Source organism: Haematobia irritans, chromosome 1 (assembly GCF_050003625.1).
Source record: "Haematobia irritans isolate KBUSLIRL chromosome 1, ASM5000362v1, whole genome shotgun sequence".
Taxonomy (NCBI): domain Eukaryota; kingdom Metazoa; phylum Arthropoda; class Insecta; order Diptera; family Muscidae; genus Haematobia; species Haematobia irritans.
The window spans coordinates 231,434,155-231,461,511 of NC_134397.1; the positions used below are offsets into that span (position 1 = coordinate 231,434,155).

Here is a 27,357-nt window from a genome sequence, read left to right on the forward strand (position 1 = left end):
GTAAATCGCATCGAATGAAAACAGTAAAATATCATGAAATCACATAAGAGAGTGGGTGCATCTGTTGTCACAAAGTTTTTTCAACAAAATTTCTTATATTTGTAACAAGAACCTTGCAAAAAAGTGCGTATTTTACGGGTTGTCCTTGGAAATCTTATATGTTTAAATTGTATTTTATTTTTGCTTACAGTCAACCCAAAGAAAGTGAAAAATGTGTTAAACATAATTTTCGAAGTATTCTAATGGAACGGCATATTCTAATGGAATGGTATATTAAGTTGAACATAAAATTGATTTAGTAAAATATATGTAATAGCTTATAAATTTCAAAGCATATCTTTAGGCGTATATTGAAAAAACTATTTCACATTAGAACATATCGACGAAAATGGAACTTAGTTGTTGATATTGAAAATTTACGGTCAATCGTAAATGCTACCGGCGGCAGTGTTGCCAATATTGGGGATTTTTCCCCAAATTGGGAATATTTTTTCGTGAATGGGGTCGAAATTTCTGAGTTGGGGACTTGGGGATTTTGTGGGGAATTTCCATAAATTTGGGGATTTTTGTGGGAATTTATTTCTATAGGAAATTGTGCCATAATTCTATTTCTATAGACAATTTTGCTAAAGTTTTATTTCTATAGAAAATGTTGTTAAAATTTTATTTCTATAGAAAATTATCTCAAAACTTTATTTCAATAGAAAATTTTGCCAAAAAAAAATTTTATCTATACAATTTTATCTCAAAATTGTATTTCTATAGAAAATTTTGTCAAAATTTTATTTCATTGTTGTTGTTTTGTTGTAAAACCTTTTTTCGGAAGGTTCAAGTGTGGTTTATTGTTAGGTTTAATGAACCGCCTGAATTTATTCTTATAATTGGTTGATAGTTTTGCTGCAAGACGAGGATGCTGATGAGGAATGTGCTAATTCCGAAACGTGCGTCCATCCAACCATCTTGCAGTCTATAGGGCTTTGCCCAAATAAAGTTGACAAACATTCTTTTCCTCTGTTGGTTAAGCTACACTTGTAGTTTAGTCAATGTATGGTTTTAAGCTGAAATCAAAAAAACAACAACAATGATTAAAGAACAAAAACCAACAATAACAAAACAAAACGAAATTTTATTTCTATAGAAAATTTTGTCAACATTTTATTTCTATAGAAAATTTTGTCAAAATTTTATTTCTATAGAAAATTTTGGTAAATTTTTTTTTCTAAGGAAATTTTGTTAAAATTTTCTTTCTATAGAAAATTTTCTCAAAATTTTATTTCTGTTAGAAAATTATCTCAATTTTTTTCTATATAGAAAATTTTCTCAAAATTTTTTTCTATATAGAAAATTTTCTCAAAATTTTATTTCTGAGAAAATATTCTCAAAATTTTATTTCTGTATAGAAAGTTATCTCAAAAAATTTTTTTTCTATATAGAATTTTTTTTCAAAATTTTATTTCCGTAAATGCTTCCAGCGCTAGTGTTGCCAGTATTGGGGATTTTTCCCCAAATTGGGGATATTTTTTCGTGAATGGGGACGAAATTTCTGAGTTGGGGACTTGGGGATTTTGTGGGTAAATTCGATAAATTTGGGATTTTTGTGGGAATTTATTTCTATAGGAAATTGTGGCATAATTCTATTTCTATAGACAATTTTGCTAAAATTTTATTTCTATAGAAAATTTTGTTAAAATTTTATTTGTATAGAAAATTATCTCAAAACTTTATTTCAATAGAAATTTTTTTTCTATAAAAAATTTTCTTAAAATTTTATTTCTGTACAATTTTATCTCAAAAGTTTGTTTCTATAGAAAATTTTGTTAAAATTTTATTTCTATAGAAAATTTTGTTAAAATTTTATTTCTATAGAAAATTTTGTCAAAATTTTATTTCTATAGAAAATTTTGGTAATTTTTTTTTCTAAGGAAATTTTATCAAAATTTTATTTCTGTTAGAAAATTATCTCAATTTTTTTCTATATTGAAAATTTTCTCAAAATTTCATTTCTATCCATAAAACTTTCTCAAAATTTTATTTCTAGAGAAAATTTTCTCAAAATTTTATTTCTGTATAGAAAGTATCTCAATTTTTTTTTCTATATAGATTTTTTTTCAAAATTTTATTTCCATAGAAAATTTTGTCAATTTATTTCTATGTAGAAAACTTTCTCAAAGTTTATTTCTATAGAAAATTTTGTCAAAATTTTATTTCTATTGAAAATTTTTGAAAATTTTTTTTTCTAAGGAAATTTTGTCAAAATTTTATTTCTATAGAAAATTTTGTCAAAATTTTATTTCTATAGAAAATTTTGTCAAAATTTTATTTCTATAGAAAATTTTGTCAAAATTTTATTTCTATAGAAAATTTTGGTAATTTTTTTTCTAAGGAAATTTTATCAAAATTTTATTTCTGTTAGAAAATTATCTCAATTTTTTTCTATATTGAAAATTTTCTCAAAATTTCATTTCTATCCATAAAACTTTCTCAAAATTTTATTTCTAGAGAAAATTTTCTCAAAATTTTATTTCTGTATAGAAAGTATCTCAATTTTTTTTCTATATAGATTTTTTTTTCAAAATTTTATTTCCATAGAAAATTTTGTCAATTTATTTCTATGTAGAAAATTTTCTCAAAGTTTATTTCTATAGAAAATTTTGTCAAAATTTTATTTCTATTGAAAATTTTTGTAAATTTTTTTTCTAAGGAAAGTTTGTCAAAATTTTATTTCTATAGAAAATTTTGGTAATTTTTTTTCTAAGGAAATTTTATCAAAATTTTATTTCTGTTAGAAAATTATCTCAATTTTTTCTATATTGAAAATTTTCTCAAAATTTCATTTCTATCCATAAAACTTTCTCAAAATTTTATTTCTAGAGAAAATTTTCTCAAAATTTTATTTCTGTATAGAAAGTATCTCATTTTTTTCTATATAGATTTTTTTCAAAATTTTATTTCCATAGAAAATTTTGTCAATTTATTTCTATGTAGAAAATTTTCTCAAAATTTATTTCTATAGAAAATTTTGTCAAAATTTTATTTCTATTGAAAATTTTTGTAAATTTTTTTTCTAAGGAAATTTTGTCAAATTTTTATTTCTATAGAAAATTTTCTCAAATTTTTTTTCTATAGAAAATTTTCTCAAAATTGTATGTCTGTTAGAAAATTTTCTCAAATTTTTTTTCTATATAGAAAATTTTCTCAAAATTTTATTTCTATCCATAACATTTTCTCAAAATTTTATTTCTAGAGAAAATTTTCTCAATTTTTTTTTCTTGTTTTTTTATTTCTATCCATAAACATTTCTCAAAATTTTATTTCTAGAGAAAATTTTCGCAAAATTTTATTTTTGTATAGAAAGTTATCTCAATTTTTTTTCTATATAGAATTTTTTTCACAATTTTATTTCCATAGAAAATTTTGTCAATTTATTTCTATGCAGAAAATTTCCTCAAAATTTATTTCTATAGAAAATTTTGTCAAAATTTTATTTCTATAGAAAATTTTGGTAAATTTTTTTTCTAAGGAAATTTTGTCAAAATTTTATTTCTATAGAAAATTTTATTTCTGTTAGAAAATTATCTCATTTTTTTCTATATAGAAAATTTTCTCAAAATTTTTTTCTATATATAAAATTTTCTCAATTTTTTTTTCTGTATAACATAGAAAGTTATCTCAAATTTTTTTTCTATATAGAATTTTTTTTTCAAAATTTTATTTCCATAGAAAATTTTGTTAATTTATTTCTATGTATACACGGTTGAAAAAGACTGTTTTTCATATGTTTGGCTATAAACATTATATGTTTGGAACACAAATTTTTAAACACAATATTTTTGAGTGCAAGCATATAATGTTCATAAACTAGCATAACATGTTTGGGACATATATGTTAATATGTTAGAACATATTATGTTTGGGACATAAAATGTTTGTAAATATAATATGCTTGAATGCAAACATATATTAATTTAGAAATAGCCTATAAACATATATGTGTTTAGTAGCTTGGAGCGCTATTTAACAGGGAGCGATATTGAATTAAGTTGGTGGTTGTTGCTTGTTATTACAAAATTAACATTTTATTTTTCCTTGGGCAATTGATCAGCTACTTCTTTGATCCTTACAAACTGTGTGGTCCGCTGTTCGAATCCCCGTCCGGCAAAAGGTAAAATTAAAATAAAATAAAAAATCATAAAATTGAATAATTTCTTCTACAATGTTTGTATTACAGAAAAAGGTGCTAAGAACTAAAAAATCTCGTGGAAGTGAGAAAGATGTCGGGGAATATACAATTGGTCAGAAACAAAATTTTGAGCATTCAGGTCGAAAACCTATGTTGTTAGCACCTATATTACCTGTTTATTTTCATAATTCATTATGATTATAAATATATAAATAAATAAATAAAATTTTGAGCACAATATTGTTTGGGAGAATTTTTTTTAAGCATATAATATTTTTAGGTGCAAAATGCTTCCAAACATATTATATGGTCACATAATAACATATTGTTTTTTGGAAGATAACATTATTGAATTTGGATGCAAAAATACAAAATGTTTGGAACTTAGACTACCCAAACATATATTGTTTAGACCAATATGCTTTCAAACATATTATATATTGGTAGAGATCAAACATATAAATGTGTGGGCAATACCCAAAAATGTATATGCTTGAAGCAAAATATGTTTGGGAGTATATGTTACAGAAGCGATTTTTTGTGAGGGTGTAGAAAGTGATCTCAATTTTTTTTCTACATAGAATTTTTTTTTCAAAATTTTATTTCCATAGAAAATTTTGTCAATTTATTTCTATGTAGAAAATTTTCTGTTTTTTCAAAATTTTATTTCTATATAGGAAATTTTGTCAGAAGATTATTTCTACACGCTCACAAAAAATCGCTTCTGTAACATATACTCCCAAACATATTTTGCTTCAAGCATATACATTTTTGGGTATTGCCCAAACATTTATATGTTTGATCTCTTCCAATATATAATATGTTTGAAAGCATATTGGTCTAAACAATATATGTTTGGGTAGTCTAAGTTCCAAACATTTTGTATTTTTGCATCCAAATTCAATAATGTTGTCTTCCAAAACAACAATATGTTATTATATGAACATATAATATGTTTGGAAGCATTTTGCGCCCAAAATTATTATATGCTTAAAAAAAATTCTCAAAATTTTATTTATTTATTTATATATTTACAATCATAATGAATTATGAAAATAAACAGGTAATATAGGTGCTGACAACATAGGTTTTCGACCTGAATGCTCAAAATTTTGTTTCTGCCCAATTGTATATTCCCCCACATCTTTCTCACTTCCACGAGATTTTTTAGTTCTTAGCACCTTTTTCTGTAATACAAACATTGTAGAAGAAATTATTCAATTGTATGATTTTTTTATTTTAATTTTACCTTTTGCCGGACGGGGATTCGAACCGCGGACCACACAGTTTGTAAGGATCAAAGAAGTAGCTGATCAATTGCCCAAGGAAAAATAAAATGTTAATTTTGTAATAACAAGCAACAACCACCAACTTAATTCAATATCGCTCCCTGTTAAATAGCGCTCCAAGCTACTAAACACATATATGTTTATAGGCTATTTCTAAATTAATATATGTTTGCATCCAAGCATATTATATTTACAAACATTTTATGTCCCAAACATAATATGTTCTAGCATATTAACATATATGTCCCAAACATGTTATGCTAGTTTATGAACATTATATGCTTGCACTCAAAAATATTGTGTTTAAAAATTTGTGTTCCAAACATATAATGTTTATAGCCAAACATATGAAAAACAGTCTTTTTCATCCGTGTATAGAAAATTTATGAAGTACCTCCTTGTGTGTTAGAATCTACCAAAACATCAAAATTCTACCAAACAATAAAAAAATCTACCATTTCTGGTAAACTTCTACCAACTTTGTCAACGTGTATACCACATAATTTTACTTTACGGTTGGACACCAAGGGCTTGGCGGGCAGACATTCTGAGTCGATCGGTATATATTTAATGGGTCTGAAACCAATACTTCTGGTAGGCACGTTTTTTTCCAGATCAATTAAAAGTATCGCTAAACGCTCCGCGTTACTAATTTGCGAACTAATAACATATACTAGGAAAGATATAGGCGTATGACGTCCATTCACAATTATTTTGTTTATTTCGCGTTCACGAAAAAATGACGCTTGACAAAAAATCACACTCACGAACAAATTCATGTTCACGAATAAACTCATGCGCACCGATTGCAATCACCTTCACAGTTTTTATCACTTCTAACTATATCATGGAAATAGGTTCACGCACTTTATGCGTGTCAAAGGCTGGTTGGGGGACGTTGGGGATTGAAGCCCTCCCTCTTTCACTGGATTCACGGCAGTTGTGAGACCTGTGGCCACCTACGGATGCCACGTCTGGTGGACGATTACGAACCATCATAATCATATACAGAAGTTCAACAGGATAAACAGAACGGCCCTTATTTATAACGGCTATAGCAGCACTTGAGGTACTGATGGGAGTCACCCCGCTGGATCCGCATAAAGAAGAACAGCGGAGATTATACTCATGATGCTGAAGAGCCTGGGCTCGCTCGAAAATGTGGTAAGCAGACACACGGAACTCGTTGCTTCAGTTGAGCGAGATATTAGGACAAACTTTATGGCGACTAGAGCTCGACCGAAGCATCGGCTTCGGCATTCGCCCAAAAATCGATAATCGGCCACGTATCGGGCCACGGCGTCAAGAGGCCGATTAACCGAAGCCGAAGCTTTTTGAATAATTTATTTGATATTGATTTGTCCAAGTGTTGAATTTGTCTCAGTCAAAACTCCCAGTACAAAAAAAAAAATTATAAAAAATCATTTTTTGTCATTGTAATATCAAACTACTGGACTGAATTACCTTTTATATTTATGAATTTGTTGAAAAAATATTCTAATATTGAACTAAAACACACCAAATTTCTTTAATTACAAATTGTAGAAAAATAATCGGCTTCGGCCGATTATTGCTTTTTTGCCGAACATCGGCTTCGGCCAAAAAAACCCGCTTCGGTCGAACTCTAATGGCGACTCAGCATCTATATGAGGGACAGCGGAGATCGATTATACGGATAGCTCGAAGATGGATGAGGGCACGGGCACTGGTATCTACTGCGAAGAGTTGGGTATCAGGAACTCATAAAAGATGGATGACGGATGCAGCATCTTTCAGGCGGAGGTATTTGGCATTGTGAAGGCTGCGGAACCACTGTCGATGAGGCCGATATTCAGCCGCGATATCAGCTTCTTCATCGATAGTTAGGCAGCAATAAAAGCCTTAGGAAATCGGAAAATAACGTCGAAGGTAGTCAGCCGCTGTCGTAGAGAGCTTAGAGTTCTCACTGAACAGCATAATATCACTCTGTGCTGGGTACCCGGACATTATGGAATATTTTTTTTTTTGCAAATGTATTGTTTTTTTTTCTTGAATGTACTGGTTTTGCCAATTTGAAATCTGGCAAGCCTAGGTCCATACATGTTTGTAATAATGTTAAAGTTTGAGCAACAAATCAAAAATTATATTTTCCCGCTTGTTATAAGATGTTTCCACCTCTTAATTTCGTTTTATTTGCGTTTTAATGTGTCGAACCAAAAGCGTAAACGACAGGTAGGGACCTGGCGCCGTCAATGGTTTGAGGTTCTCAGCAGCTAATTTCCCATCTTCTTCTCTTCTATTGTCTTTGAGCGTGATTGTAAAATTGTTTTTTTTTTAATCTTTTTTTATGAAAATATATCGAATTCGTCCAAAGTGGAAGACTCAACAGGAAAGTCTAACGAGTACCTACCTACACGCCACTCCTTATAAGGAGCTCAAAATATTTTTGTCTCAGTACCAGTACAATTTAGAGGGGGGTTACTTTCAATCGGCGTTAGCTGGGGGTTGATGAGATCGAGAGCGCAATGTGCTAGGCGTCAAAATATGAAACTCCCTATGAGTGTTAGTGGCAGGACTGCCAATTTTGCCGATTTATTTGACGATTTTTTGCTCAAAAAATAGCAAATTCCGATTTTTGCCCCAAAAATGACGATATTGGCTGCGTTCAAAAATTTTGACTAGAAACTGTTCGTTTACACGCTCAGAGCCAACGAAAGAAAGAATACATTTGACAGTTGCCAGATAGAGAAATTTCGAGCTTTTGCTAGAGATTTCATACATGTTGGAGCTATACCTCATTTTACATCTACAGTATTAGTATCACGGTTGCCACTCGTGCCAAAAATACTCCACCAAAATTTGAAGAAAATTTTACCAAAAATCTACCAACTAAAAAAAAAAACAATTTAAGTTGTTGATCAAATTTTTGTGGTTAGTATATAAAAAAAATAGTTTTATTCGAAAGAAATGTTTTATATTGAATTGATAGAAAATTTTATTTTTACAAAATTATCAAAATTGTCAACATTTTATTTCTATAGAAAATTTTATCAAAATTTTATTTCTATAGAAAAATTTTTAAAAATTTTATTTCTATCGAAAATTTTGTCAAAATTTTATTTCTGTAGAAAATTTTGTCAAAATTTTATTTCTATACAAAATTTTGCCAACATTTTATTTCTATAGAATATTTGGTCAAAATTTTATTTCTATAGAAAATTTTTCCAAAATTTTACTTCTATAGAATTTTTTTTCAAAATTTTATTTCTATAGAAAATTTTTTCAAAATTTTATTTCTATAGAAAATGTTGTCAAAATTTTATTTCTATAGAAAATTTTTTCAAAATTGTATTTCTATAGAAAATGTTGTCAAAATTTTATTTCTATAGAAAATTTTTTTCAAAATTTTACTTCTATAGAAATTTTTTCAAAATTTTATTTCTATAGAAAATTTTTTCAAAATTTTATTTCTATAGAAAATTTTGTCCAAATTTTATTTCTATAGAAAACTTTCTGAGTACTTTATATCTGTAGAGAATTTTTGGCAATTTTTTGTCTATAGTAAATTCTTGCAAAATTTTATTACTAAGAAAACTTCGTCAAAATTTTATTTCTATAGAATATTGTATCTCTTGTGGAATATTTTTAAATAAAAATCCTACTGAATTAGTAACCATAGCATATATTAAAACAAGTAAGGAAAGTCTAAAGTCGGTCGGGGCCGACTATATTATACCCTGCACCACTCTGTAGATCTAAATTTTCGATACCATATCACATCCGTCAAATGTGTTTGGGGCTCTATATAAAGGTTTGTCCCAAATACATACATTTAAGTATCACTCGATCTTGACAGAATTTGATAGACTTCTACAAAATTTATAGACTCAAAATTTAAGTCTGCTAATGCACTAGGATGGGACACAATGTTAGTAAAAAAAAAAATGGGAAACATTTAAATCTGAAGCAATTTTAAGGGAACTTCGCAAAAATTTATTTATGATTTACCACTCGATATATATGTACTAGAAGGTTAGGAAAATTAGAGTCATTTTTACATTTTTTCGACTAAGAAGTGGCGATTTTACAAGGAAAATATTGGTATTTTGACCATTTTTGTCGAAATCATAAAAACATATATATGGGAGCTATATCTAAATCAGAACCGATTCCAACCAAATTTGGCACGCATAGCAACAATGCTAATTCTACTCCCTGTGCAAAATTTCAACTATATCGGAGTTAAAAATTGGCCTCTGTGGTCATATGAGTGTAAATCGGGCGAAAACTATATATTGGAGCTATATCTAAATCTGAACCGATTTCAACCAAATTTGGCACGCATAGCAACAATACTAATTCTACTCCCTGTGCAAAATTTCAACTATATCGGAGTTAAAAATTGGCCTCTGTGGTCATATGAGTGTAAATCGGGCGAAAACTATATATTGGAGCTATATCTAAATCTGAACCGATTTCAACCAACTTTGGCACGCATAACTACAATGCTAATTCTACTCTCTGTGCAAAATTTCAACTAAATCGGAGGAAAAAATTGGCCTCTTTGGTCATATGAGTGTAAATCGGGCGAAAGCTATATATGGGAGCTATATCTAAATCTGAACCGATTTCAACTAAATTTGGCACGCATAGCTAAAATGCTAATTCTACTCCCTGTGCAAAATTTCAACCAAATTGGAGTAAAACTCTGGCTTCTGGGACCGTATTAGTCCATATCGGGCGAATGATATATATGGGAGCTATATCTAAATCTGAACCGATTTCAATAAAATTGTGCACATTTTACTATACTACCAATTGTACTCCTAGTGCAAAATTTCAACCAAATTGGGGTAATACTCAGGCTTCTAGGGCCGTATAAGTGCATATCGGGCGAAAGATATATATGGGAGCTATATCTAAATCTGAACCGATTTCTTCCAAAATCAATAGGGTTCTATTTTGACCCAAAACACATACTTGTGCCAAATTCGAAGTCGATTGGGCTTAAATTACTACCTAATCCCTTGGTTACAAAAATGTGTTCACGGACAGACGGACAGACGGACATGGCTATATCGACTCAGGAGCCCACCCTAAGCATTTTTGTCAAAGACACCATGTGTCCAGGGATGGAAAATACAATTTTTAAGAAAGTACAAAAAAGATATTTTTTGAGCGGAAAGGTACTTTTTACTAAATTTCAACAAAAATTTCACTGGAAGATTATTATCAAGAGACTGAACTTTAAAGAAAATAAAATTTTGACAAAATTTTCTATATAAATAAAATTTTGCAAAAATTTTCTATAGAAATAAAATTTTGCAAAATTTCTATATAGAAATAAAATTTTGACAACATTTTCTACCGAAATAAAAAATCGATAATATAGAATCGATTTCTTTTTTCGACTAAAACATTCTTGAAGTTCAATAAAATCCTGTTTTTGACTATGTCTTTTACAAAATCGAGATTTTCTTCCCACATGAACATGTCTGTTTTGCCATATTTGTAAAAGACTATATAAGGTTGATAAAGACTTTCTCAAAATATTAAAATATTTTGTCAAAGCCATTGTACCATAAATCTGATATCGACTCAAAAATGTCTACACAAAAGGTACTAATCCTTCGCGGGGGTACTACGGTACTGACCGGGGTGAAAATGTATTGAAAAAAGTACTATAGTACTGCATTTTCCATCCCTGCATGTGTCTATCTCGTCTCCTTCTGGGTGTTGCAAACATATGCACTAACTTATAATACCCTGTTCCACAGTGTGGCGCAGTGTATAAAAATAATTTTTATATTATTTTTTTAATTGCATAGCATTGCATACATTTTTTAAGTTATTTTTATACAAAGCCGAATTCATTGTGATTTTGTTGTTGATGATGCATAGTGGGATATATTAATTTTCTGTTCTTTATATGAAATAAATACTTTTGTTTTTAACCAAAGAATTAGTTTGGATTGAATATTATTTACACTGCAGATTTTTGACGATTTTTAAAATGGAAGTGACGATTTTTTCATAAAAAAGTGACAATTTTTCTTGAAATTTTATTGGCAGCTCTGATTAGTGGACTGTATGACAAGTTAGTTCATCAGATTATTCCTCTCAGGAATGAGGAATAATAAGTTGAATTAATTTAGAGAGGAGCCCAAAGACAAAAATATAAAGAAAACCAAGTATGAGTGTAAGAATTGATGTACAAATTCAGTTTTATTGAGAAGAGAACAATGATTTGATGCTCACCTTAATGGAGGTAAAAATAGAGTGGGCAAAATGCATGTAATGTTCTATCCACTAAGCCTAACATACGTTGCTAATTTTGGATTTATAAATAATTCACAATAAGTTTAATTCGGTAACTATTCAGCCAGATACAAAATTCACAATGGGAAAAAGTTACCAAACTGGACATACAAAATAAGTACTTTTCTATTCAATTCATAGATACAAAAAATTTTGATGTATATTTAATAAAATATAAAGTAAAAAAAAAATAATATTCAAAAATTAAGGACAATTGTCCAGTACCTATTATGTTATGTTTGAAATAATTTTTGGCAATGATTCAGTAATGTAATTTTAAACAAAATTTATTTTTTCAATATGAATTTTCATAACAACAATATATATACATTTACATACATACAAGTTTGTCTGAAATGAATTTCTTAAAAATTATCTAAAATATTTTAATCAAATTCAATGGAACATTCGCCACTGATGTTTCACATCGTTCTCGATATCACTGCTTCCCACTCTATATAGCTCCCCTTGTTGTTTGCTACTGTAGTGGCTTACATAAATTTATTACGATTTAAGAAATGATTTTTAGGCATTTGCGCCTGTTCCTTTTCCGCATGCTCATTAATGCAATCCGCTATGGGTCGACCAGTTTCCACAGCTTCCGTTAAACCTTCACGTACAGCAATTGAACTAATTGTCTTCAAATCTGTGGCAGCATCTAAGGCAGCAAAAACTCGTATCATAGCTGTAGTAAAACCACTCGCATAATCACCAAATTCACCGCTCTGATAATCGTTGGGAAGCATGTAGTGATATTGGGGCCAATAGGATTTGGTGATGAAGAAAACACTGTTGGAATCCGAAGGTTTGAAACTCTTGTCCAGGCCCCAAACAAAGTGGGCGGAATTAATGAGCCAGCATACATTCAAAACAATCATATAGCGTAAAGAGAAGGCCACCACAATTGAGGCGGCCAACGAATCACCCCAATATTCAAGAGGTGAGTTGATGGGCAGAAGGACATGAAGGACAATATACAATACCCAGTAGAATCTGTAACAGAAGGATTATGTATTACAATCGAAAAAGGTTTTTATTAAAGCATTTTAATTTAACGTGAGTAGAAATTCGGTCCTATAAAAAAAATGTTGAAATAATTGTGGTTTTTTATGTTGACGCTGAAAAATCGAACAAGCTAATTATATTGTTTACACACCACCAAAATCATTTTCGTCAGAGTTTGACTAGAAATGACCCACAGGCTATTGACGACGCAATCAAAAACCTCAAAGTGAACATTATCGTACCATTACTCGTTACAATGATACTGGTAGCGTTTGTCTTCGGCAGCAACTCCTTAAAAGGCTCGGCGAATGAGCCGAATATTTCGACAGTAGAATGTACCAAACGATAGTAAATTATTCTAGTGATGCGTTTGCTAGTGGTTGGGAGCCACCGTGGTGCAATGGTTAGCATGCCCGCCTTGCATACACAAGGTCGTGGGTTCGATTCCTGCTACGACCGAACACCAAAAAGTTTTTCAGCGGTGGATTATTCCACCTCAGTAATGCTGGTGACATTTCTGAGGGTTTCAAAGCTTCTCAAAGTGGTTTCACTGCAATGTGGAACGCCGCTCAGACTCGGCTATAAAATGGAGGTCCCTTGTCATTGAGCTTAACATGGAATCGGGCAGCACTCAGTGATAAGAGAGAAGTTCACCAATGTGGTATCACAATGGACTGAATAGTCTAAGTGAGCCTGATACATCGGACTGCCACATAACCTAACCTAACCTAACCTAACCTTGCTAGTGGTGAAATTCCCTCTTATCAATGACTGTTGTCCGATTCTATCTTCAGCTCAACATTCAGAGAAGAGTGAACCCATTAGCGAGTTATTTTTAACTAACCAGTGTTAATATTGAACTTCGTATGTCGCTAAAGGGAGCCACCGTGGTGCAATGGTTAGCATGCCCGCCTTGCATACACAAAGTCGTGGGTTAGATTCCTGCTTCGACAGAACACCAAAAAGTTTTTCAGCGGTGGATTATTCCACCTCAGTAATGCTGGTGACATTTCTGAGGGTTTCAAAGCTTCTCAAAGTGGTTTCACTGCAATGTGGAACGCCGTTCAGACTCGGCTATAAAAAGGAGGTCCCTTGTCATTGAGCTTAACATGGAATCGGGCAGCACTCAGTGATAAGAGAGAAGTTCACCAATGTGGTATCACAATGGACTGAATAGTCTAAGTGAGCCTGATACATCGGGCTGCCACCTAACCTAACCATCCCACCTCAGCAATGCTGGTGACATTTCTGAGGGTTTCAAAGCTTCTCTAAGTGGTTTCACTGCAATGTGGAACGCCGTTCGGACTCGGCTATAAAAAGGAGGTCCCTTGTCATTCAGCTTAACATCGAACCGGGCAGCACTCAGTGATAAGAGAGAAGTTCACCAATGTGGTATCACAATAGACTGAATAGTCTAAGTGAGCCTGATACATCGGGCCGCCACCTAACCTAACCTTCTTTGCGTATTGATGCCATGTATATCGCATTTGTTCTACGGTCAAACTTTCTAAATACATTTTGATCTTCTTACACACTAAAACAATTCATTAAAATTGAGCCAACGACATCACTGACATAATGTTCACGATTATTATGAAATATTTTGTTAGTAAATAGAGAAAGTATTATGTTAATGAAAAGTTTCATTATTATTATGAAATTGCTTCATTGGCTCAATTTTAAAGAGCCATTTTACGAAATTTTTTCTATCACTGTATGTTCTCTTTGTTTTTGGTATGCATATAAAATTTACCTTTTCTGGAACATCACCACCTTATCCTCTTCTAAGTCTTTCATATCAACTTGACTCAGAAGATGTTCTTGTTCACTGCTATAGCTCAACAATTGTGTATATACATGAGCTGACATAAAGTTTTTATTGCTATAGAAGGGGTCCTCATTTTTGCGGAAATATTGGTGATGTAGACGATGAGCTCGAACCCAATTGTAAATAGAACCCTAAAAAAATAGAAAAAATTATAATAAAATAAACAGAACAGAGAATAAAAACAAATTCCAAATTTTTACATTGGTACAGCCATCTATCGAGGGAATCCCAAAACGGGTCGTTGAAATTTATTCGTTAGTGTCTAAGCTAAATTGTAAACACACCACCACAAGTGTTGGAATACGTAAAAAGTTTGTGTCTAAGCTAAATTTCATTTCCACCACCAGTGTTGGAAAACGTAAAATTGATATTACCAACAGTGAAACCTACCTCTCCCGCTATTGTTTGGCATAGCATTAAAAATATTTTCAATCCCGTTGTTGCTTTATAGGTTCCATGAGCCCATAATCTATGGGCACCCGCCGTAGCTCCCAAAATACCCAATACTGTCAGTGTCAAAGCTATTGCGGATTAAAAAAAAACAAAAAGAAGAAGAAGAAGAACAAAAATGAAATGCATTCCATTCACAATCCTCCTCGTTTGGTAATTTCACTTACTAAATACAATGGTCAACCATGACGCACTGGTCATCATAACAAATATGCCATATAGTCCCAATATGTGCAAATGTATGAAGAATAACACCGATGGCCAACTTGCCTCACGTTTCGAGCTTTTAACCTCAGCTTGAGGTGAAGAACTTTTTGTTGCAATTTCCTCTGGCATTGTGTAGATGTATGCGCGTGTGTGTGTGTGTGTGCGTTACTGAATTGAATGAAATAATGATCGGCAGCAACGATTTAGCTCCCTGAAAAAAATAAAACAAATAATTATAGTATGTAAATATAAATGAGTTTTTGACCCGGAAAACGTAAATGTTTCGCATAGAAATCGACTTAAAATTTACATTTGAATGTACGATTTAATAGAATTCTGGGTTATATTGGCCTGCTATATAGAATACTAAGTGCATAGCAATACTTATACCCAGCAAAAAATATTCTGGTTACTAAACATTCTTGGAAGTAACATACGAAGGTTGCCTTTTGTATTTCCGGATTAGAGAACAAATATTAACCTCGATAATAGTTTATTGTTTTACAAAATATTCCCCATAAAGATCTATATAATTTTGCAATCGTTTGAACCCATTGTCGAAGCACTTTTGACACTGAACACATCAATCTCTTCTTCAGGTGTCAAACCAAAATCCTTTCATGATGACCTCTCATTTAATTTATTTTGTACGGGAATAGCAAGAAGGCATTCGGTGCCAAATCAGGAACATTAAACGGATGATCCATTAAATCGATGTTTTGAGAGCTCAGAAATGGAGTTGTTTGAGTCGATGTATGGGAACTCACAATGTCGTGGTGTAGAGTGATCTTAGGCGGTTGGTTTTTCTGATTTCTTCGAAGAACAATTGCAAAACAAATGGTTGTTTATCACTCATAATTGACTGTTCTGCGTTGTTCTAGTGGTACGATTGCGACATCTCTAGTTTTTCTGCAAAAACATGTGATCATTGCTTCGAACAGTGTTGCCAGGTGATTTTTGATTCTTCCCCCCAAATCTTAAGAAAAACACCCCTAAATTGATCTAGGCTTTTTTCAAAAACCCCCAAAAAATTTAAGAATGTAAAGAGTACAAAAAGGGATCCCAAATTTCGTGAAAAAATCCCGTAGTGATACACTTTAAAAATTAAATTTAACACAAATATATATAGTGAAAGAAGAAGTTTCTTTGCTGGGAAACGGAATTTTGGAAAAACTAAGTTTTCTTTTGATGCTAAAAAATTTTTCTTTGAAGTAAATAAAAAATAAAATGTGCTCTTTAAGAAAATACTTTATAACAAGAGATTTTCGTTTGTTTAAAATTTCGTCCCTGAGGAAATTATTTTTTCTTTGGATGTAATAATACTATATGTATATGAATTAAAAAAGCAGGCTTACTCTTAAAATGCTTTCAGCTGCTAAGTTCAAATACAATTTTTTTTAATAGTGTCAAATATTAAAAATGCCCTTTCAACAGAAGATTTTGAAAAAGATAACGAAAATAATGCTATTGCATTCTTGCTTGTATTTAGGATCTTCTTGTTGACTTCCCGCTTCTTTTTTCTCATAATTCATGCCAAAATTGTTCCGAATTTGCTTGAGAATTGCTCCACTTTATTAGGTCCAAGATATTTTTTACCCCCAAAAATTCCCCCAAATAAATGTTACCCCTGGCAACACTGGCTTCGAAGTACTTCGTGTGCGAGCAACTTTTGTTGGATTTGGCTCCTGCCATACATTCTACTGCTGTTTATTTTCGGGCTCATACGCCTAATCCATCGCCCTTCACATAGACATGTTTCGCAGCGCCTCGATCGTATGTTTCGAGTATTTCTTTCCACTAATTGATACGAGCCTTTATTTCAGTGATTGGCAAATTGTGTGGTGGAATCCAATAACGGTTGCCACAGTTGTTAGAATTCTACCAAAAATGGTCGATTTTTTACTGTCTTGGTAGATTTCTAGAATTCTTGATGTTTTGGTAGAGTTTGCAAAATATTCCACTACAACTAAGAGGTACTTAAATTTTATTTTCGGGCTCACAAGTAAGTAAAGTAGAAAGTCGGGCGGGGCCGACTATATCATACCCTAAACCACTCCTACTGAATTAGTAAACATAAGCATTTGTGGGGTATCATTGGTATAGGTTTTGGAGAACATAAAGGTGGGTACATGTTTATGGGTGTCTTGTCACAATCTGAGCAGAAATGTCTAATATTAGGAGCTATAGTTTATTTTGCACCAAAAGAGTTAGTATGCCACTAATATTGAGTCCATTATTAAAAAAAGAGGAAATCGGTCAATTAGTTTTGGATAATAAATCCAAATTTCTGTAAATAGGGCAATAGATTTATGTAAGAACTACACGTAAGTCTAAATACGATCAGCTACACCGAAAGAATTCTCTTCGTTAATTTTACGAAGAATTCTTCATTAACTATTCTTCCTGAATTCTTCATGAAAATAACGAAATTTTCATTCATTTTCGTAAATTTTACGAAGAACATTTTACGAAACTTCTACGAAACATTCTACATTAACTTTTCTTCGTAAAAAGTTCGTACTTTTAACGAAACTTTCTTCACATTTCATGAATTTTGTGAAGAAGTTTTTACTAATAATTTACGAAACATTCTGCGTTAAAATTTCTTCATAAAAAGTACGAAACATTTTCTTTGAAATAACGAAGAAGTTTCATTGAAGTTGTAAAATTTCCGTTCGCGGCATTAAATTGTCTTTTATAATGTGCTTGAGTGTATTCCTTTATTCTATTTTTTTATGCAAGTCTATGCTACTTCTCATTTGGGTGATAGCGCTCTAAGAATAAAAGTGAAGCAATAAAACTAAAAATTATTCAAAAACTTAAGATGTAAAGTAGTGATGTCATTTTTCACACTTGCAACTACAACCAAATGCACTTTCGACTATATTTTTCTCTAAAAGTTCGAACATTTTTCAGAAAAAAGTACGAAATTTTTTCATAAAAAGTACGAATATTTTTCATAAAAACTACGAAAATTTTTCATAAAAAGTACGAAACATTTTCATAAAAAGAACGAAATTGTTTCATAAAAAGTACGAAGATTTTTCATAAAAAGTACGAAGATTCTTCATAAAAAGTACGAATTTTTTTCTTACAAACTACGAAAATTTTGGAAGAACTTTTCTTCGTAAAAAGTACGAAATATTTCGTACTTTTAATGAAAAGTTTCTTTGGTTGTAAAGCAATGACAAATTTTGTACTTTTAACGAAATTTTTCGTTCTTTTTACGAAGAAAATTCTTTCGGTGTAGTACATCAAAATTTGAATAACATAGGTTAATAAATAAGAGTATTATGGCCAAATATGACAAAATCGAGCAATGCATTTATATGGGACCTATATCTAACTCTGAACCAATTTGCATAATATTTTGCAGGTATGATTGATACCACATACCACAGAAGGTCACTTTGTGTAAAATTTGAGTACGATCAGTTAATAAATGAGGCCCCTATGGTCAAAAATAAGGTTATTAGGGGCAATTTTTTCAAAATCGGGCGATACATATATATGTGAGCTATATCTAAATTTGAACCCATTTCGATGAAATTTTGCACATACAGTTAGTGCTATAGATGATTACATTTAGCCAATCTTGGTTACGATCGGTTGATAAATAAGGGTTTTACGGCCAAATTAGGCAAAATCGGGCGATACATATATATGGGAGCTATATCTAAATCTGAACCGATTTCGATGAAATTTCGCATATACAGTTAGAGCTATAGAAGATTACATTTAGCAAACTTTGAGTACGATCGGTTGATAAATAAGGGTTTTACGGCCAAATTTGACCAAATCGAGCGATACATATATATGGGAGCTATATGAAATTTTGCAGACTTGAAGAACGATGAAAAAGATTACCTTTTGCCAAATTTGGTGACTACCCGTTTGAAAGCAAACGCAACGTGACCCCATTTGTCGAAATCGGGCGATACATATATGTGGGAGCTATATCTAAATTTGATCCGATTTCGATGAAATTTTGCAGACTTGAAGGGAGATGGAAAATATTACCTTTTGCCAAATTTGGTGATGATCCGTTTGAAAAAAAGCGCAACGTGACCCCATTTGTCGAAATCGGGCGATACATATATGTGGGAGCTATATCTAAATTTGATCCGATTTCTTCCAAATTCAATAGCGTTCGTCCTTGTTCCTAAAAAACTCCCTGTACCAAATTTCATCAAAATCGGTTAATAATTGCAACTGGAATCCTGTGAACAACAAATACATGGACAGACGGACGGACGGACGGACACCAAGCGCTAGATCGACTCAGGAGTCCATTCTAAGTCGATCGGTATATATTTTATGGGGTCTAAAATCAATATTTCTGGTAGGCACATTTTTTGGCCGATCAAACTTATTATACCCTGACCACTATGTGGTTTAGGATATAAAAAATTGGCAAAATCTTCTAAAGACATAACATATTGGCAAAATTTTCTGTAGAAATAAAATTTCGATTAAATAGAAATTAAATTTTATCAAATTTGTCCATAGAAATAAACATTTTACAAAATTTTCTATAGAAATAGAATTTTGACAAAATTTTCTACAGAAATAAAATTTTGACAAAATTTTCTATGGAAATAAAATTTTGACAAAATTTTCTATAGAAATAAATTTTTGACAAAATTTTCTATAGAAATAAAAATTTGTCAACATTTTCTGTAGAACTAAAATTTTGTCAAAATTTTCTATATAAACAAAATTTTATCAACATTTTCTATAGACATAAAATTTTGACATTTTCTATAGAAATAAAATTTTGACAAAATTTTGATACAAAGCTTTTAAATATTGTAGATTTTTGGTAAAATTTTCTATAGAAATAAAAGTTTTACAAAATTTTCTAAAGAAATAAAATGTTGACAAAATTTTCTATAGAAATAAAATTTTGACAAAATTTTCTGTAGAAATAAAATTTTGACAAAATTTTCGATAGAAATAAAATTTTGACAAAATTTTCTATAGAAATAAAATTTTGACAAAATTTTCTATAGAAATAAAATTTTAGCGAAATTTTTTTAAAAATAAAATTTTGACAAATTTTTTTATTGAAATAACATTTTGACAAAATTTTGATACAAAGCTTTTAAATTTTATAGATTTTTGGTAAAATTTTATATAAGAATAAAATTTTGCAAAATTTTCCATAGCAATAAAATTTTGTCAAAAATTTTTTATGGAAATAAAATTGTCGATAGAAATAAAATTTTGACAACAATTTGATACAAAACGTTTAATTTTGTAGATTTTTGGTAAAATTTTCTTAACATTTTGCTAGATTATTTTGGAACGAGTAGATTCAATGCGAACTAAATTTTTTGACAGTCAAACATTAAATGTCTGCTGGTCCCACTAACTCGTCAATCTTGCAATATTAGTTGGCGCACAACATCAGTGGTGTCCGGAACAACAACTGATTTTTGAAGACATTCACGAAATTCGTCTTGAAGTGAATTACGACCTCGGTTGAGTTCAGCATGCAATCGAACCAACACTGGTCCTTGAAGCAGCTTCATTGACAAAATTTGAATTAAGTTCATCGATGCACTGTTGTTGAGTTGATTCACGTCACAAGTTTTAAAAAATAATGGCAGATTGCAAGACTAGAGTTGCCCAATCTCGAAATATAAAAGGCAAATAACTGGCATAACCGGCTTTCGTTAAAAGAACCGAAAAACCCAAATTCAATGGTCCAGAAAACCGGTTATTGAGCTCTTGAAAAAAGCGGTTACCGGTCCACCAAAAATGGTATTTTTAAGAAAACCGACTATCAGCGTAAGAAGATAAACCGGTCATTCGGTTTTCATCCACCGGTTTTAATCATTTTCGCCTTTACCACTTGGGAAAAAAGCAGTCGAATGAGGAATTGATAGCCACCATGTTGGCATATCATCTCGAGTGAATGTATTTTCCAAACACATTAATAAAGAACATAGAACATCGATAATCCCAGCCTATGGAGTTAAAAGCATGCTTGTTTTGCCCGTTTTGTGAAAACTAAGCCACTTTTTTATGCAATGATACTTTTGCAACGAAACTCCTCCAAAGGCAAGTGTTTATTGAAGATATAGTGAATTCCCTCCAAGACGAATTTCGTCCAAAATCAGTTGATCCTGTGCGCCAACTGATACGAATGGTACACAATAAAGCGATTTTAGATGATTAATATTTATTTTTGTTCCCTAAACTCGAAATATAAGAAGGCAACTTTCGTATACACGCAAAGAAAAAAAACGTTTGGAAAACGTGTACCGAAAACGTTTTTCTTTTGTTAGAGTTTTTTGAATTGCTTCGAAAATTTTAAACTTTTATCACCAAAAAAATTCGTTTGTTACAAAATTTTTATTTTTTCAATAAAAAAAGTTATTTTTGAAATAACGACACAGTCCATTTCGTTTATATCAAACACTGTTCTTTTCTGACTTTAGGTCTTTAATAACACACATTTTACAGTTCAAAATTTAATATAGTACAATGTAATTTTGAACATTTTTTCGGAATCTTCCGAATATATCTGGAATATATGTAAAAAAAAAAAACAAAAGCAAAAAAAAAACTTTGGCCGAAGCAGGGATCGAACCCACGACCCTTGGCATGAGAGTCGGACGTAGCTACCACTGCTCCACGGTGCCAAACTAAATGTTTGTTTCTGTTAAATAAACTTTGTTTATTCGGTTCGTGGGCGCCGCAAGCTATGCTATATAAATATAACTTATATGGATATTTATCTATTGATGACCATAACAGGTACATAGCTCAGTGGTTAGTGTGTTGGCTTACAATGTGCATGGTCCGCGGTTCGATTCTCCGTCCAGGCGAAAGGTAAAAAAATTTTAAAAATTTATAAAATCGTATAATTTCTTCTACATTGTTGGTATTACAGGAAAAGGTGTTAAGAACTAAAAATCCTCGTGGATGTGAGAAAGATGTGAGGGACAATGCAATTAGCAAGAAAACAATGTTTTATTGTCTTTATGCAATTGTTTTTACATCCTGCAAAAGAATAAACGTTTATCACAAAAAGTATATACTTTTCTTCCAAATACACTTCCTTACAGCGAAAAGCAAATGAGAAACGAACTTTGTTTGTCTAAAATTTCGTTTGGGAGGAAAGAATTATTTTTTTGCGTGTACAGACAAGTCCCCTTTAATTGACTCATTGAAAGACAACATTGAAGCAATTATTCGTGGAATACAAAATGTGCTAAAATGTTGGAAAGAGTAGAGGGGCTAAATTTGGATCGACCATTTGAGGCTCAGTAGAGGTTAACTTTTGACTGAAATAATCTTCAGTGTGTAAATATAACACAGCAAAAAAAGTTGTTCTGCAAAAATTTCTGTTCAAGAGCATTCCGGGATGTCCCACATTTTTTTCCACTTCCGATGAAGTTCTTTTGGACCACTCTTAGATAATACGCTATCTGGCGGCTTAAAGTCAAAATTTAAATTTTGCACAAGTGAAGTGATGCAATTCAGTGCAACGGCTGTTAAAATGGTGGACATCCGTCCTATGACAAGCCCATGTAAAATTCATCGCTTCTGTGACACTTTTGAACCACTTTCGGATACCAAGAGAACATTTCCACTACATTTTTGGAGGCCCTTGTTTGCTGGATGTAAAATTCATTGGAGATAATCCTTCCGCATCACTAGTTGGGGATCCAAACGACTTTTTTGGGAGCTCTTTATGGCTGGGTAACCATGGCGATAGGCGAACGCTTGTTTATATGTGTTTCTTATGGCAACGGAAAAATATGACGGCTGGCGAAAAATTGGAAAGTGTTGCCACCGCTTATCAATTTCTTACAACTAGGTATTGTTGTTACCTGGCAACGTGAAAACACAAGAAAAGAAGAAATTTTTGCCCACAAGGTTATTTTAGTTGTTCATAGCAGAAAAATATTTCGACCACCGCATATCGCTATGATAATATTTACACACTCAATCATTAAATTATATGAACTGTACTATCGATACAAATAAAGACTTCATGATTTTTTTCTGAATTTTATGTGTTTTTTGTTTTTAATTTCCTATGTGTTTTTATTTTAATTTTAATTTTCTACAGCTCTTAAGAAATCACCATTTATTTCCTTTATGACACTGATAAGGGAAGAAGCAAAAAAAAGCTAGGTTTTGTTCCAACATTAATTTATCTAAAATTTCGTTCCGAAACTATGTCTTCTTTGTACAATCATTTACTTCGTTCTAGTAAGATACATAATAATTTCAATTGCGTATTATTTTGACACACAAAAAAAATCAATTTCCACATCATAGTTACCAATATTTACAAAAATATATTTCAAAGATTTCATTTTAACTCACACAATCACCAATATCATACCTTTCTGGAAATTTCTTTACAAAAAACAAAAACTCCTTCAATTCACTCAATCACATATATTTCTATACCGACTAGGAGAGCTACAATGGTCTGCACACCGGAGGCTATGTCTAAGAACTAATACCAAAGAATCTACTTTACCCTCAAAAATACATTAATCGTAAATGAGTTGAAACGCATTACTAAAATAATATTCATTTTATTTCAATTAAATGTTGTCTCGTGTATTTCATTAAATGGGATCCACATCGAGCGGGGTACAACAGTTCACTTGGAATTTTCACAGCTACACGACACACGAATACACCATAATACCTTTTTTGGATATCAGGTAAAAGCAGAATTGAATTCATATAAATTACAACATAGAAAATACCAATGAAAAAAAAATACATTGTCATTCTATTTTAGAATTTGACAAAAAAATGAAAATTTTAAGGAAATATTTGTAATTCGATTATGCATTACAATATTGCCATGGATTAGCTTTAATACAATGTAGGTTAGGTTAGGTTAAGTTAACCTAATACAATGTAATCTTAAGATATTATTTAGATATAATTTTGTTTTATACTTAATATTTAAATTTATAAAATTTTAAAACACAAAAAATTCACTAGCCATTATGCCAGGTTATACTGTCTCTGGGGGGGAGATGTTGGTCCATTCTTGTGATTACATTCTCTTCAATTCTTGTAAATCATCTTTGGGTATATCCCGATCGCCATAGCCCCACACAGCATCCCTATGGGCATATTCATCACTAAGGAAACGACTGCCATCACCACATTTCATTGCCCTTCGCTTTATCATATCGGGTGAAACTGATTTCACTAATGTTTAATGGAATACAAGAAAGTGAATATAGTTTTAAATTTGTATTCATGGTCTTATAACTTACATCCTGTGGCCAATCCCAATTTAGCACAGAAATCAATGAAAGCTGTTGTAATATTTAACCGATAGCTACCAAATTCTCCGGTCTTATAATCCCAAGGGAAAACGTGATGATAATTATGCCAGCCTTCACCCAAGGCCATAAACGAAACCAAGCGACTTTCCACGGGACTTATGTTCCTGGAATAGAAGAAAAGAAACAATTCGATTATATAGAAAAAATAAATAAATCCACCCCTTGTTACTTGCAAGGTGGTAACACGTTCCAAAATCGGGAACGGACGGTAACAAAATGAAACGGAAATGTTCAAAAAAACGAAATGTTCACTGTTTCGTCCACGGGCGTTCACGATTTCATGAACGGTTTACGGTTTTCTTTGGTCATGAAAAGTCTTCAAATATTCGTTGGACGTTTTTATGGTAACTCCGACTGTGGTACAATGTGCTACGGCGACGTGTATGGAGCAGGCACTCCAGGTTCGAGTCACGGTAGCGATTTTGTTTATACCCTCCACCATAGGTTGGGGGGTATATTAACTTTGTCATTCCGTTTGTAACACATTGAAATATTGCTCTAAGACCCCATAAAGTGCACGCAAAAAATAATTCTTTCCTACCAAACGAAATTTTAGACAAACAGAGTTCGTTTCTCATTTACTTTTCGCTGTAAGGAAGTGTATTTGGAAGAAAAGTATATACTTTTTGTGATAAACGTTTATTCTTTTCCAGGATGTAAAAACAATTTCATAAAAACAAACTCAAAAAAAAAAAAACATTGTTTTCTTGCTAATTGCATTTCCCTCTCGTCTTTCTCACATCCACGAGGTTTTTTAGTTCTTAACACCTTTTCCTGTAATAACAACAATGTAGAAGAAATTATACGATTTTATAAATTTCTAAAATTTTTTTACCTTTCGCCTGGACGGAGATTCGAACCGTGGACCATGCACTTTGTAAGCCAACATACTAACCACTGAGCTATGTACCTGTTATGGTCATCAATAGATAAATATCCATATAAGTTATATTTATATAGCATACCTTGCGGCGCCCACGAACCGAATAAATTCCAGATATGTTCGGAAGATTCCGAAAAAATGTTCAACATTACATTGTAGTATATTAAATTTTGAACTGTAAAATGTGTCTTATTATAGAACTAAAGTCAGAAAAGAACAGTGTTTGATATAAACGAAATGGATTGTGTTGTTGTTTCAAAAATAACTTTTTTTATTGAAAAAATACAAATTTTGTAACAAACGAATTTTTTTGGTGATAAAAGTTTAAAATTTTCGAAGCAATTCAAAAAACTCTAAAAAAAGAAACACGTTTTCGGTACACGTTTTCCAAACGTTTTTTTTCTTTGCGTGTATATATATTGTGGGTCATGGTGAAATTCTGAGTCGATCTAATGTCCATCCGTCCGTCCGTCTGTTGAAATCACGCTAACTTCCGAATGAAACAAGCTATCGACTTGAAACTAGTTGTTATTGATGTAGGTCGGATGGTATTGAAAATGGGCCATATCGGTCCACTTTTACGTATAGTCCCCATATAAATCGATCCCCACATTTTGTTTGGGGAGCCTCCAAGAGAAGCAAATTTCATCCGATCCGTCTGAAATTTGGTACATGGTATTAGTATATGGTCTCTAACAACCAAGCAAAAATTGGTCCACATGGGTCCATATATATATAAAGCCCCCATATAAACCGATCCCCAGATTTTGTATGCGAAGCCTCTAAGAGAAGCAAATTTCATCCGATCCGGCTGAAATTTGGTACGTGGTGTTAGTATATGGTCTCTAATAAGCATGCAGGAATTGGTCCATGTCAGTCCAAAATTATATATAGCCCCCATATAAACTGATCCCCAGATTTGACCTCCGGAACCTCGTGGAAGAGCAAAATTCATCCGATTTGGTTGAAATTTGGTACGTGATGTTAGTATATGGTGTCTAACAACCATGCAGGAATTGGTCCATGTCAGTCCATAATTATATATAGCCCCCATATAAACCAATCCCCAGAATTGACCTCCAGTCCATTTTGGAGAAGCAAAATTCATCTGATCTGGTTTAAATTTGGTACATGATTTTAATATATGGCCTCAAACACCCATGTAAAAATTGGTCGAAATCGGTCCATAATTATATATAGCCCCCATATAAACCGATCCCCAGATTTGACCTCCAGAGCCCCTTGGGAGAGCAAATTTCATGCGAGTCAGTTGAAATTTGGTTCATTGTGCTAGTATATGGCCGTTAACAACCGTGTCTAACTAGGTCCATATCGGTCTATAGTTATATATAGCCCCCATATAAACCGATCCTCAGATTTGACCTCCGGAGCCCCTTGGAAAAGCAAAATTCATCCGATGCGGTTAAAATTTGGTACATGGTGTTAGTATATGGTCTCTAACGACCATCCAGGAATTGGTCCCCAATCACACAAAAATTGGACCATATCAAGTCCATAATTATATATAGCCCCCATATAAAACAATCCCCAGATTTGACCTCCGGTGCCTTTTGGAGAAGCAAAATTCATCCGACCTGGTTTAACTTTGGTACGTGGTGTTAGTATATGATATTTAACAACCATGCCAAAATTGGTCCATATCGGTCCATTATCATATATAGCCCCCATATAAACCGATCCCCAGATTTGGTTTTGGAGCCTCTTGGAGGAGAAAATTTCATCCGAGTCAATTGAAATTTGGTACATTGTGCTAGTATATGACCGTTAACAACCATGTCTAACCTCATATAAATCGATCCCCAATCACACAAAAATTGGTCCATATCAAGTTCATAATTGTATATAGCCCCCATATAAGC

At 31.9% G+C, this 27,357-nt stretch overlaps 2 protein-coding genes across 3 annotated transcripts in view; both read right to left on the reverse strand.

The window, feature by feature from the left end:
* Window positions 1-12,027: 12,027 nt before the first annotated feature.
* Window positions 12,028-23,764, reverse strand: LOC142224242 (acyl-CoA Delta-9 desaturase). The gene is made up of 5 exons (XM_075294047.1): window positions 23,622-23,764; window positions 15,217-15,467; window positions 14,990-15,120; window positions 14,525-14,730; window positions 12,028-12,759 (listed from the first exon to the last, which is right to left on the reverse strand). Exons 2-5 carry the CDS (start codon window positions 15,383-15,385, stop codon window positions 12,258-12,260), a joined length of 1,008 nt encoding a protein of 335 aa, XP_075150162.1. The 5' UTR covers window positions 15,386-15,467; window positions 23,622-23,764; the 3' UTR covers window positions 12,028-12,257.
* A 36-nt stretch (window positions 23,765-23,800) lies between these two features.
* Window positions 23,801-27,357, reverse strand: part of LOC142223649 (acyl-CoA Delta-9 desaturase) — a 61,106-nt gene continuing 57,549 nt past the window's right edge. For both annotated transcript variants that reach the window (XM_075293531.1, XM_075293589.1), the window contains exons 5-6: window positions 24,523-24,698; window positions 23,801-24,454 (exon numbers count right to left, since the gene is read on the reverse strand). In XM_075293531.1, coding sequence (XP_075149646.1) covers window positions 24,297-24,454; window positions 24,523-24,698 — 334 coding nt within the window. In that variant the 3' untranslated portion in view covers window positions 23,801-24,296. The remainder of the gene's footprint in view (window positions 24,455-24,522; window positions 24,699-27,357) is intronic.

Excerpts from the sequence above, each read along its gene's own strand:
- LOC142224242 (XM_075294047.1), bottom strand. The coding sequence starts at position 15,385 with ATGCCAGAGGAAATTGCAACAAAAAGTTCTTCACCTCAAGCTGAGGTT. Across the intron at positions 14,731-14,989 it reads GCCAAACAATAGCGGGAGAG|GGTTCTATTTACAATTGGGT; the intron begins GTAGGTTTCACT and ends CTATTTTTTTAG. Across the intron at positions 12,760-14,524 it reads GTGGTGATGTTCCAGAAAAG|ATTCTACTGGGTATTGTATA; the intron begins GTAAATTTTATA and ends CTTCTGTTACAG.